Below are 13,002 nucleotides of genomic sequence, written 5' to 3' on the forward strand. Positions count from 1 at the left end.
ATTAAGGTTAAGCGGTCCTGCATCTCGGCATATGATTACTAGTTTGTATGAGTCTGGTGTAATATTGTTGCAGCATACGCTTCTATGCCAGGTTATGCAGAATAATGTTGTCTGGCGCGCTTGTGCATACTCTATAAAAATTATTGGCAATTAAGCATAGTGCTGATAGTGTAAATGGTTGTATGGGAATGAAGGGATGGTAATTAATGCAAGGAGCCGTAGTGTGTTAGTGTTGGTGATAATTGTTCCTATCTAGGCTACAATAGGCGGGAATGGGCCCTTCAACAGTGAAGTCTAATGTAAATTGAAATGTTTCCTATTGAGTAGGTTGCTGCCTGGCTTTCCGTAGCGCATGCAATGGTTTCATTCAAGACGATGAAGTGGTAAGGGTGTGAGATTATGCACAACCAGAGATATTTGAGTTTGGAGTTGCTCGGAGTACTTGCTTAGTCTGCTACTGGCATGTTCAAACATGCAAACAATGCCAAATAGATAGAGAATGTACTAAACCAGCTGCCATTACAATACAGAAAATATTCCGGCATGAATAACGTATATGTCATTTGACATTGCAGTCCTGAAACTACCCTAACTATTCTAGCATATACTTTTTTGGTTGTGGGGAAGAGACTGTGCACCGCTTCTAACGGGCGGACTAAAGAACAATGGTGATTTACTCCAATGTTGCAGCAAGCCAAAGACATGACAAATAGGAAATAACAGTTTGTGGAAAGGCTCTATTAATGATTTAAGGCTCCCAACCTGAATGCACCATAAGTTGGGCACAAGCACCAACCTGCAACCTCCCTCTATGAGTGTTTTTAATACAACCGATATTATATGAAGAGGGATACACTGTAAACTCGGTTACATGTAGTATTTCCCTGCCGACTATATTGGTACCACCCGGTTATAGTTTCTCATACGACAAACATTACAAATCGGGATTAATATACTAAAATGCTTATGAAAATCTATTCGGTTTCATCATTTTCTTCAGGGTTCAATGGAACATACCTAGACGAAATGGTGATCGTACAACTCGATTACCCTGGATATGAATTCCTCAACTAGTTCATTTTCTTCGATGCCACCCACTCGTAAATCATTGAGCTTCAAATTCATAATCGAAAGTCTATTTTCATGTGTAAGTATTTGGTCATTGGATGATTTGAACAAGGTGGGATCGTCTAGTATTTTGATTAACGTTAGCAAGTGAAACTGAAGCGACTTGATTTTAAGCATCCCTTGTATTTGCGGGTCACTCACAATCTTCTGAAAGATTTCAGTTTCATGGGACTGATTTTCTTCTGCACCCTTTGCACTCCCTATAGGCGCTATTGAGCTTGGTGTTTTCGTAGGCAACTCGGAGCTTTCAACTATATTGTCACCTTCTTCCTCTTTCAGAAGTTGCATTTTCTGTGATTGTTTATCCTGCTGTTGTTTAGACTGTTCTTCGCTTTCAAGGTGTCTATCGGTATGTCTAACATCTTTGAAACACGGAATCGAGCAGTACACCACATCGCATTTGGGGCACTTGTACTTGGCTACATTTTCTCTGCATATCGTACATTGTCCCAACTTACTTCGGTTCATCTCTGTACTTGCTCTTTGCTATTTCTTGTTCGATTAGCAGCACCAATTCAATTTACAATCAATTGACTTTAAAATTATTTTTCAGATGAGCTTTGGTGCCTGTACGTAGAATAAACTAGCGGTCCTGTATATGCACGGGCACTGAAACGGAACGTTGCAACAAAGAAGCCATGAGACGTGTGAACACTGTGCAACAGTTTGAAACGTTGTGAAATGAGGGTTTGCCTTGGCTCATGGTAATTAAAGGCTGTGTAAATTAGAAGCTTGCAGGGGGTCGATCCACCTGAATAATTAAAGGAATTAGAGGCATGTAGAATTTAAGGAGGGTAATTGGTACGCGGATCATTGCACTAGTTATGTCGTCTCCGACATTTCGATGTCTGAATTGCAAAATCTGGGGGAGCTGCGACATTGCATTGTTGTTGCGAGTTGCAGACGCTAACTTTGTAAATAATGCAAGCAATCACCACCAATGAAATTCGTCTTATCATAACAGTACAAACGACCTCAGCTATTTTAGTACATTGATTTGTGAGCAAATGGAACAGGGGACGTCAATACCCGCACCTTTAGCTTGCACCGTTGGAAATTTCTGACGTAAATCTATATCGGAAGAAAGTTGGGGGTGCTTATGCAATAACGATATTCCATTTCTGGAAACCGCAGTTAAGCGAAGTATCTTCGAAGAAAATGTAACTTCCCACTACAAACGTTAAGGCTTCTCATACAATTGCGAGCCGGTATTACCGTTTTCGTTATAAATTACTTCTACAGCTCAAAAAAGAAGTTATGCTTGGGGCCAAGATGTCTCAAAAATACTCTTAATTACATATACTCAAGTATAAAAAAAAACAATATTTTAATGAGCCTAACCTGTAATTAATCGATGAGCGAATATTTCCAATACCGAACGTTTTTGCATGTTATGTACGTCTGCATGCTATGTAACCCTTAAACGGTACATGCTTGCCTGGTGTAGCATTTGTGGAATTGTATAACCACTTACAGTCAACCCCATTAAAAAAGTTTAAATACGTCATCAGTCGATGCCAGAGCTTACGTCTTGAGGGTATTCTAGCTAGAAGATTTTCTTGAATTGGTTTTGGCACTGATCCACCTGATTATAGATCAGTATGGTCGGTTTTGTAATTGGGGTGAAGATTTGCCAAACTGGGGGTCGGCAATACATGGTACTGATATTGGTGAAGTGTAAGGGCTCCTTAGTTTATTATGTTTAGCCGGTAGCATCAACTTCCTTTTCTCTACTCAAGCGTTGTTTTTTTCTCAGCCCCGTCTAGAAGGAAATTTTGTAATCTTCCCATTATTTGTCATCTCCGTTTATTGACGGTCAAGCATACATCCACGAAAATCTCTTGTTTTTAAGCGGATTTGATGGGTATCTATTCTAGAAATAAACGTGTGCCATATAAAAATGGTGAGACGTAAAATGCATTTGTTTCGTAATGCTCAAAAAGTAAAATTTACACTTACGCAAAAGGAATAATAGTAGCGGAGTTACACTTGCTCACATACAAGTTCTTTGTTCCCTTACAACTAGCGGCATAGATCCAAGAGAAGTGTGACGCTGAAGTTAGTAAATAATTTTACATTTCTTATCGTTTTCTCGTAAACTTGTAACCACTTGCTAAATGTGCTAGTACGTGTTTCATATTTCATATTCCGCATTATAGCCCCCCATAGAAAAATATGGTACAAAAATAACAATGACAATGGCACAACTTCTGGTAGACAAAGAGGTTTTGGAATCCTGTGTATAGCCGGTTTCTCTTCGTTGCAGTCACTTACAACCAGAAAGTGACTTTCCCAATCTTTTAACACCAAGCATGTCCCTGTCCCCACATAAACTTCTGAAACTTCTATGTTAAGCCCCACTATAACAGAACAGTTGAGTTTCACTATTATTTCATTCTGGCTTTTAACCCCTCATGGGCTAGGTGGTTTCTGTTATTGGCCCGGTTAGGTTCACAGAATCCATTTGTTAAGGTCATTTACCTTACTCTAGCCTTCAATTCTTTAGGTGAACAGTTGCATGCAATTAGTTGCAAAGCTTAAATAAGCAAAAATAATACATGTAAACCTTATTCTCCATGCAGGCGCTGCGAAATATAACTTTTTGGTGCACTTGTGCACTTGTGCACTAATGTTACACGAAACCGATTTCAGTCTTAGCTCAGAACTGCGAATTGCAGCAATTTCAACTATAGTTCTCAAATAGAATACTAAGCACTGCAGTGACAGTTCAGTTTCAGGTTTCAATTAGTATTTAACAAAAACATTATAAATTTTAGGTATTAGAGTGATTACGGTAAAAATTGATTAAGTGAATGCCCATTTATTGTGTATATGCTTTTTATAAACTGAATGTGTTTAACCAGAACCTAAACCTTTAAACCCAGAATAACAGACTTTTATGTAAGCTATTATCGTAACGTCGTTATAAATTAAAAAGTGGTACTGAAGGGTACCTTTCTCTATTGTAGTAGAAATTAAAGATGCAAAATTGGAAAATAAATTAAGTGAATGCAGATATCTCTATCCCTCATATTCAAGACCAGAATGGGTTCTGTTGAACTGCTGGGAGGTGAGGAAATTGAGGAATTTGTTGTGGATGATAGTAGTATGGCAAGGCAGGAGGAGCCATTGCATTGGAAGTGATGTATGGTTGTTGAACTACAGTCATCTGTTGAGGTTCATGCTGCTGTTGCAGTTGTACCCAGTTGTGACAGCAATTAACGTGGTTAAATTTTCTTCTCTTGATAGAAGAAGCGTAATAATTCGTTTGATCGTCATTGTAAGGAGTCAAAGGTGTTAAAGGAGAATAGATACCCTTGACCAACTTATTTGTATTAGTGCTAGTGTATGAGAACTTCGAGGAGTTACATGTGGATGGGTCTCTTGAGACGGATGGTGAGCTGAAGCTAGACGACAAGGTTGGCGTCCTGTAATCCAAAGCAGCAAGTGGTTTGGAGTATTGATATTGAAATACTGGCATGACAGGAACTGCTTGTGGAATGAATGAAGTAACAGGAACCTTCTCGGAGACTGGAGTTGTAGATGGAGAAGCAATGTAGCTTGCAATTGCACTGAAGTTAGAATAGATATCATACGGTGTCTCTTCTTCAACTACCAAGCTCTTTAAGCTTTGGATGATTGTACTCAGCAACTTGAAGACACGAGAGTTTGCCAAGATTTTCCAGAAGTGTGTATCCTCTGAAAGTTTGTTAAAAGACAACTTGTAATTAAGACAGCTCAAGAAATAGCTTTCCAAGTAGTTCAACAAACTCAAGTTAACCTTAATTAACTCCTCGTCTTGGCAGTTATTAGAGATGGTGCTATTAATAATAGTTAACCAAGTCTTCAATGTGTAGGATTGGTCGTCAAAGGACTTGTTGGAAAGCACAAGTGCCATCACAACCAAGTATACTGCCATGTTGTCACCATCGTCTTCAACTGGTAAATCCAACTTAAGTATTTCATTGCAGTGGTAATATTTGTGAAGGTAGTAAATGCTAATTAATAAGTTTGTGCAGCTTAGTTGGGAATTGTGGATCAACTGTCTAATAAACGATCCATATCTGTTGTTAAAGTCGTGGAACTTCTTTATAGACCTTTTACTGTTAGAATGGGTCTCTCCCATGATCACCCAGACCAACTTCACGTAGTTATTCACATAAAACGATTGATCTCTCATATTATGGATGAGTTATATGGATTTTCAATGCAAGAACGATTACAGTTGATATACTGAATCTCGAATGTATAAAATGTGAACTTCACAATTTGCTATTATATATATAAATCCTGTTCTAGTTTAATATGGATTTGTTATAGTTATATATTTGGTTGTGAAATATGTACATGTTATAGTTCAAATCGAAAACCAAAAATAACAGCACCAAAAAATAAAATACCTCTGAAAAAAATAAATTAATAAATTAGAGCTAATCCATTCTTGCATATTACAGTTTTAAACTTTGTATTCCATTTCTCAAGCACTGATGCACTTTCTAACATTAGGTGGCACTTCAAAAAATTAAAAATAAAATTGGCCAGAATATTTTTTTTCCTCAAACAAACAATAAATGGTAAGTACACGCCATCTCCTCTGCCAATAAGTGCTGCAGCTCCTGCAGCTCCTGCAGCTCCTGGCTAATGAGTTGAGAAATAGTCCTGCTTGTCATGCCCCATCCCTAATATCCATTTCAATGGGAACAATGTTTTATTGAAGTGACTAAGAAAATACTCTCTTGTGTAACTTACAGTCCAAAATTTTTGAAGTTTCTTTTCAATCCCCCAAAGCATAATAGGACTTGCGTACAATGCAATGCAAATCAAATCATAAAGTCCCCCCAAACTAACCTTTTGAGTCCTTCTCTAATAAAATTCACCGATGACATTAACTATCAAATTTCGGTCAGCTTTCGATACTTACACGTCTGCTGTTATTCTTGCTTTTTTAGCTTTTCAAAAGCACTTAAGAATAATTCAGGCTCTTGGGTGTAAACTAATACGTTCCCTTGGACTCGAAGGCGTCTGATGCTTTTGCAGAGGAATGGTGCCTCAGCCATGTGAAATCAATTCCACCACCCTGTCCTCGTCTACAGTCAAAGACGGTACTACGCCTGCCCTGTCTAATCTATTAGCTACATTTTTTCTGCAAGCCTCTAATTCAAACGTATTCAACAGACACCCGCCAGTATAGGTTCAACCCGAGGCAAGGACGCTCATAGCTGCACACACCTCTGCTATATGTCGCACTTGTATATAACTCTATTTCGTCACTCAAACTGGTGAAAACTTGTGGGAAGTTTTAGGAGGCTCAATGGAAATGCATTCATTATTTTCTTTTGTTCAATCGGTGCACGTCTTCTTGTATGTAATGATGGTTCTTACTATCTACAGAAATAGAAAGGTTCCACATAGTACGCATATTTCGACTTACGAGCTTTCCATTTGTAATAATATCACAGTCATTAGGTGAATATTATCTATGGTAAGGATGGATGAGCAGAGGTTTCACCATTACTGGATAATTAGCTACCTCTCATCTTCCCGGACGGATTATTCATGCACAGTTTTCCTTAAGTGGTCTTATTAGTTCCTTACCATTTAATTACAGAACGTCATTAAGCTTTTCTACAACGCATTCTTGCTTTGCTTGGAGCTCTGCCAATCTTTGAGATCATACAATCCAGCACCAATCCTTCAGAATGTAGGCCTGCTGTAAAAATTTCTTTTTGTTTCCTCTAGTGTAAGTAAGCCAAGTTAGCCAAGAAAGTGCCTTCTGTGCTTCGCCATATTGGTAGTGAAACGACCGCGCGTCAAAGATGCCTGCGTCAGCTTTTATGATATTTAGGCTCAAAAAGGAGTCCCGAAACTCCTCCATTACGACGCTTGAATGAATACGTATCAATTTAGAGTTCGCGCATACATACAACCTGGCTTTTTAACAATGCTTTTCTGATCATATGAAAAGTCCTACGTACAGTGCTGCCTACCAAATAATCAATGCGGAAATAACCGTTTTAATTTTTTTATTCCCTCTGGTTGTGTGAATGTGTAAGCTTGCGTTATATTCATCAAGATAACTAAAAACTTTTGAGCCAACAGCAAGTCAACCGCTTTCCAAGTCAACCTAAAAAAATAAAACTAAGCAATTCGATCCCTTTTGCGGTAAGTGAATGTGTTTACGTAATTCCAGTATACGTGTAAATTCTGTATTTGTGCCTTCCGTAACAAACCATTGTAGCACCTATAAACGACAAGCATGATAATCGATTTTCTGCCTAGTTCTTGCACCCAGCACAAGTCATGGATTTTACCGTTGGAGCTCTCTCTTTGGAACTAGATCGCAAGGATTTTATTCCAAATGGGGGGGCACTTCTCGGATCGGATTCTGGTGAGAAAATATGTACATTACCCACATCCGAATGTACTGTTGGTGACAATATAGAGCTCAAACTCTTGGAAGCAGAGACTCTAAAACGGAATCATAATCCACATAACAACCTGGCTGCTTCACTCCTTTCTTTGATGTGAAATGGTAACCACGCCACTGCGCTAGCATTGTTTGAGATCATAATTAACCTATGAGAACTGCCTCTCTGGTTCCGCTTTAGTTGGACATAGTTTGAGACTTTGTGTCGTCAACTCTCTAACAGTAATAATATTCTAATTTTGGACCTCCATATGGGTTATGGATCGTCATTGTAGTATATGCACACCCAGGAACGCACCAATAAGCCAATTTGAAATTAACTTGAGGATATTTTTGTTGCACGCACGTAGGGGCTCTGCTTGAAAACTCGGAACTATCCGAAACAGGAAATAGAGCTTCATTTGCGGTCACATTTCCAACGGGTAAATTACAAAACTATTATTACCATTCATCTTTGTGCTACATTGGGGACGCTGTTGTTAGTGGTGTTACATAATAATACCAATTATCCAAGCCAGACCTCCCCTTTTTTAACGATCCTTTATTTCTACAATCTAAATCTACAGATATTATTTTGCAAAGGTACTCCTATCAATGCCTGGCTCTACCCTTTTCATCTAGCAAACTCTACCACATACGCTTCCTCATCCCAGGCGTATTTCGAGACGTTTCTTTTTTAGGCAATTCATCTGGGGGAAAGTATTACATAGACTTGCCAGCCTTGAATCTGGACTAGAGTTGAGGGTTTTAAGGTTTTGGTCAGGAGAGGTCCAGCTCTGTAAAACCGCTCAATTTGTGGACGAAATCGCCAGTCGTATAATGTATTACGGTTCACCCATAGAAAAGGGACCCAGTCGATACAATCGAAAAATCAGATCTATGCACTAATTTCAGATATTATCAGATTGTCTATTGGAGGTAGATGATAGCCTTCAAGTTCCTGAAGTAGTCAACTCGTATATCAACGTGTAGTGCTCGACTCTGTTGAAACAAGCATCTTGAAAAAATGGATATACACTTTAGGTAGGTCCCTTTCAACGAAAAAAAAGGCAGTGGCTTGCTTCCCGCAAACCGTCGTAGTGTCGTAGTCGTAGAGATGTTCAATTTCCACTGTGTCTATTTGCACTCCGTATCATCTGGCCGCTAATTAGTGAAAAATAATTTGAAATCTAGAAATATCGATTAAATCTAATATCTGTGCAGTAGAAAGCTGTTCCATCAGAGCCATGATTTACAATTTCTTCGTAATGTCGGTGGTTCACCCGCTTCTCTTCCTTATAATAACAGGAATCACACGGTTAACTAGGTGACCACAAATATTGTTTTAGTTTAAGTACATACAAAACTTGCATATCCATCATATATGCAATGCACTCTTTACGTGAAAAATAATACATTTTTTTACATCACGTGCAAATAGATCAAGTGTACATTATTAGTTGATATAATAATACGACGGCTTACCATGCCTTTTGACGACAACACAAAGAACAATGCATGCTGTGTGAGGTGCTGCGAGTTTTAGAACGACTGGAAGCACCGAAATGGCTGAAAAAACTGCCTGTGGACCAGCATATGGAAGTTTCAAGGTCATGTCGTCCTCGTTTCAAAAAAAGCACTATGGTAGTCTTACTTGCCTGACATCATTTCTGTTTCTATTAGGGGTTGCAACCAACTCCAAAATAACTCCTATATAATTTTTTAATACCCGAGGTAATATGATTCAAGCGTAGGAACAGATGATGGTTTTTCAGTGATGGCACGGAATGTTGACCAAATGTGGGTTTTGCGTTATAGTCCTCCTGGTGCGATTATTCTCTAGTCATTTTTGGAGTCATCTGTTATGATAAATTTCTCTTGAGGTACCATCATGATTTGCAACAACCAACCTATATCTCACGGCGAACTTTCGATAATTCCTGTTCGTCCTGGAGTGTCGAATATTATGCTTTTTCATGTAATAATCTCTCTGTAGATGAGCAGACCATTAATACATGAAAGCGACCCGATAAAACCGCATATTTTAGAATTGTTGCTCCGGATATATGGTATTTTGGCCTGGTTTACTGTGAGTCCCTCAATTCTCACCATAGCCAAAAATTGCTCTTTCGAGTATCAGTTGCATAAATAATTGCTATCTTTTGGTCTCGATCTTCCTGTAGGCGTATTCAAATATTTTCTGTGCTACAACAATCCACTTCTGGTATCCTAGCTTTCCGGGCCAATTATTTGACCCGAATAATGCAACGAAGAAAATAAAATCACAGCGGATATAGAAATGTTAGTGGGCACTCTCACATAAGACCGTGTACAAGAAAAGTATATTCATCTAACACCGATATGCATGCATTAATCATCTAGTCTTGCTCCATACGTCCTGCTGAGGGATCCATCTTACCTATTGCAGGCGGGATGTTTCACGGAATGGGGCGACAATTATTGCAACAGTTACGCAGTTGCACTAAAGGGTAAGCACTGGAAGCATACATTTAGTCAAGCAAAGCAATAACTCGTATGTGTAAAATTGCTTGAGCGGAATTTTCTATATAGAGAATGCTCTAATCAACTTGTGTTAACCTTAAACATTACACTAAAGAAGTGAATGATTGCTTAGAGTAATATTTTTATGTGCTCGTATGTTAAATTTTTGCGCCCTAGAACTCATTCCCTAGCTGGCCAAGAGTCCACTTTGATGAACTGAGCCGGGTAAATAGTATAAACTTAAATGACAAGCTCTTGTGAAGAAAATCTCAAGAATTAAACACTTTGCATCGCTTGGCTACCTTAATTCAACTACGTAAGTCTTAGCCTGATTAGTTTGGTCCACAAACGGAATGACATCATTGGACACACATGCTGATCTTTACATTTTATTTGATAACAGCGGTCTACAACAATGAAGTGATTTGAATTGCTTACGATTGTTCTCAAGGGTAGAATAGGCGAGTCCAAAATATTGTAAACGGCTTGCAAATCCTTTTGTTCATCTTCAGGTTGCAATTGTCATGTATAATCCCGTAGAACGTAGATGCGGTGGGGCATATAATGAGAATATTGCAGGGATGAAAATTGTGTCATGTGGTTTTATCATGTGGTTATTTTCATGTGTAACAAATCATGTGATTTATATCACATGTCATTTTGTCATGTGGATATTCAAGCTTTTCTTTTGGTTTTCTTTTTCTTGGAAACTGAAACGTCTTTGGGTTATATGCAGTGCCGTTATATTCTTAGACGTCACAGCCTACTTAGTAATGCTTATAGACTATTAGGCTATGGAGTTAACATAATGTAGAAAACATGCTTTCAGCGGCTTGTGACCGCAGTAGGGCTGTACTTCTTTGCCGACCAGGCGCTTTTTTCATAAGTTGTACGTCATTTTCTCTTCAAATATCTTCAATACAGCCCCCACTGTTTGGAAGTCGGCTCGGAGAAACTATATTAAATACTTCATAATCACCGAAAAAATAAATAGCAACTAAACTCAATCGTGTGATAGAAGGAAAAGCAAATTCAATATAAAGTAATTGTAAGCCGTTGAAATTTCAATTGAGTAGTGGTTTTTTTAAGGGCATGTTGGGCTGGGGTTCATCTTAAAAACACATAATAGCATATAAATAGGTACAGAATGACACACCCATTGCTCAGGTTCAAAAAGATCCATTACTACATTATTCCGCTTATTTCACTAGTGGTATGGTGGGCCATGTTGATAGCGATGCTCTCAGCGTGGTCGCTCCAAGGAAAGCCAGAATACTGGTTCATGACCGAATACCAGACACCAGTATACATATCAGACATCGGGGCTACGAATCTAAAGCCCTTATTCATTTCTTGTGCCGGGTTCCAATCCATTTTCTTCGTGGGAACGATGGTTATGGAACTCTATTTGAGAACTCACCATAAGTTGCAACCCTACGTCTCCACAAAACAGCCAAAATTTGCTGTCATTAGTATAATATGTGGTATAATAGGTCAATTGGGAATCTTGTTTGTGTCTATTTTTGATACCAACAATTTCCACACCGTCCACCTATCAATGGTGGCGGTGTTCATCCTTGGATGCTTCTTTGCTTGTTTTTTTAATTTCCTTAATTCGTTCATTTTTGGCAATTATCCACAAAGGTTGAGTCCAGACCATGAAAAAGTTATCTTCGGCAAGCGTAGATGGTACAACCTTTATATGGTGTCATTTTGGTTAAAGTGTGTCTGGTTAATTGCTGCTGCTGGTTTCGCAATCTGTTTTGGTTACTTTATGAAAAAGGGCAATGCAAACCTCAGTGCATCGTTTGAATGGACCATCTCATTTTGGTATGGATTACTTCTTGTGATGTGGGCTATCGATTTGTTCCCATCTGCTGTTAAGCATTATAGACGTAGACATCCAGAAGAGTTCGATAACAGTTTCAAGCAAGATGAGATGAGTCCAGAGGAGGAGCAGAGAACAATCTCCACTTTTGGATCTCCAACATATAATGAACCAAACCAGGCCTACTTCAAGGATTTGGAATCTCAACCTGAAGACCCAGAGCCACAAAACACGGCTCATGATCAATACCGTCTAGTACCTGAATCAACTTACATACTAAACAACACCCAAGCTCCAATTCAAGGACAAGCTGCTAATGCCGGTCCTCCTTACCCGCTCCCTTAAATGCCCAACTAGATGTCTCAGCCAATTTTGAGATCCCTTTTATTATACTTAATGATCTAGCCATTCTACTTCATATTCATCTTTTCAGTTCGTTTAATTTGCATGGTTTTATTTGAACTTCATTTTTTTATTTCTTTCGATCCAAAACGTTCCTAAAAGTCATTCCTTTAGCTTATTATTAGTGATTAGTCAATTAATGTTAAGAACTGCTCGAAGCAAGACTTTCTTCTCTGTAGTAGCGATTTGCGGCTATACAACCTTCCACTTCTGAAGACCCGCTAAAGCCTAAATTTCCATCTAAAACCTGGGATCGCTGAAGCGCAAATCTTCCCAATACGGGATTTTGCAATTTTCCGCTTTTACTCTTTTTAGGTGCCGAACAGCAAGGAAGAAGAACAATCTGTCACAATTTGTCATCGGAAACTCCTCAATCCTGAAACTTCATCGTATCACTCCACTCTTGTCGTGTCCCGTTGTCCAAATCAATGGAATCTTTCTCCCTGCCATTGCATGTCCTTCTTCATATGTTAATTTTAACTGGCACCATCTTGCTATACACTACAAAATTCCGCTTTCGGCAAGAACTTCCCGGATAAATTCGTTCCGCGCATCGGCTATCTACAAAAATATTATAAAGCCGTTTGAAATATTGGAATAAAGCCAAAGGAATTTTCAAATATTGTTTTCTTTACACAACGAATGGGTATATGAGTACGCAGAGGTTATGGTTCGGGATGTGGAGAGTATAGAACAGGGCGTGGCGATAGCTAGTTCGTCGCCAGCTCTTAGTGAA

The 13,002-nt window shown here is 38.8% G+C and overlaps 3 protein-coding genes across 3 annotated transcripts; 1 reads left to right on the top strand and 2 right to left on the bottom strand. All coding sequences in view use genetic code 12, as the record gives it.

Annotated features, from left to right (window-relative positions):
* Window positions 1-860: 860 nt before the first annotated feature.
* Window positions 861-1,724, bottom strand: HIT1 (Hit1p). The gene has a single exon (XM_064920524.1). The coding sequence runs from the start codon at window positions 1,594-1,596 to the stop codon at window positions 1,018-1,020; it is 579 nt and encodes a 192-aa protein (XP_064772958.1). The 5' UTR covers window positions 1,597-1,724; the 3' UTR covers window positions 861-1,017.
* Window positions 1,725-3,908: 2,184 nt separating this feature from the next.
* On the bottom strand, window positions 3,909-5,461 carry RJT20DRAFT_129501 (uncharacterized protein). The gene has a single exon (XM_064917517.1). It carries the CDS (start codon window positions 5,306-5,308, stop codon window positions 4,163-4,165), a length of 1,146 nt encoding a protein of 381 aa, XP_064772959.1. The 5' UTR covers window positions 5,309-5,461; the 3' UTR covers window positions 3,909-4,162.
* A 5,722-nt stretch (window positions 5,462-11,183) lies between these two features.
* RJT20DRAFT_146040 (uncharacterized protein) lies at window positions 11,184-12,209 on the top strand (the record flags this gene model as incomplete). Its single annotated transcript, XM_064918840.1, has 2 exons — window positions 11,184-12,114; window positions 12,157-12,209. The coding sequence occupies 2 exons, from the start codon at window positions 11,184-11,186 to the stop codon at window positions 12,207-12,209; spliced, it is 984 nt and encodes a 327-aa protein (XP_064772960.1).
* Window positions 12,210-13,002: the final 793 nt, after the last annotated feature.

This window comes from Scheffersomyces xylosifermentans (assembly GCF_036884685.1).
Source record: "Scheffersomyces xylosifermentans strain CBS 12540 chromosome Unknown RJT20scaffold_6, whole genome shotgun sequence".
In the NCBI taxonomy this organism is placed as follows: Eukaryota; Fungi; Ascomycota; class Pichiomycetes; order Serinales; family Debaryomycetaceae; genus Scheffersomyces; species Scheffersomyces xylosifermentans.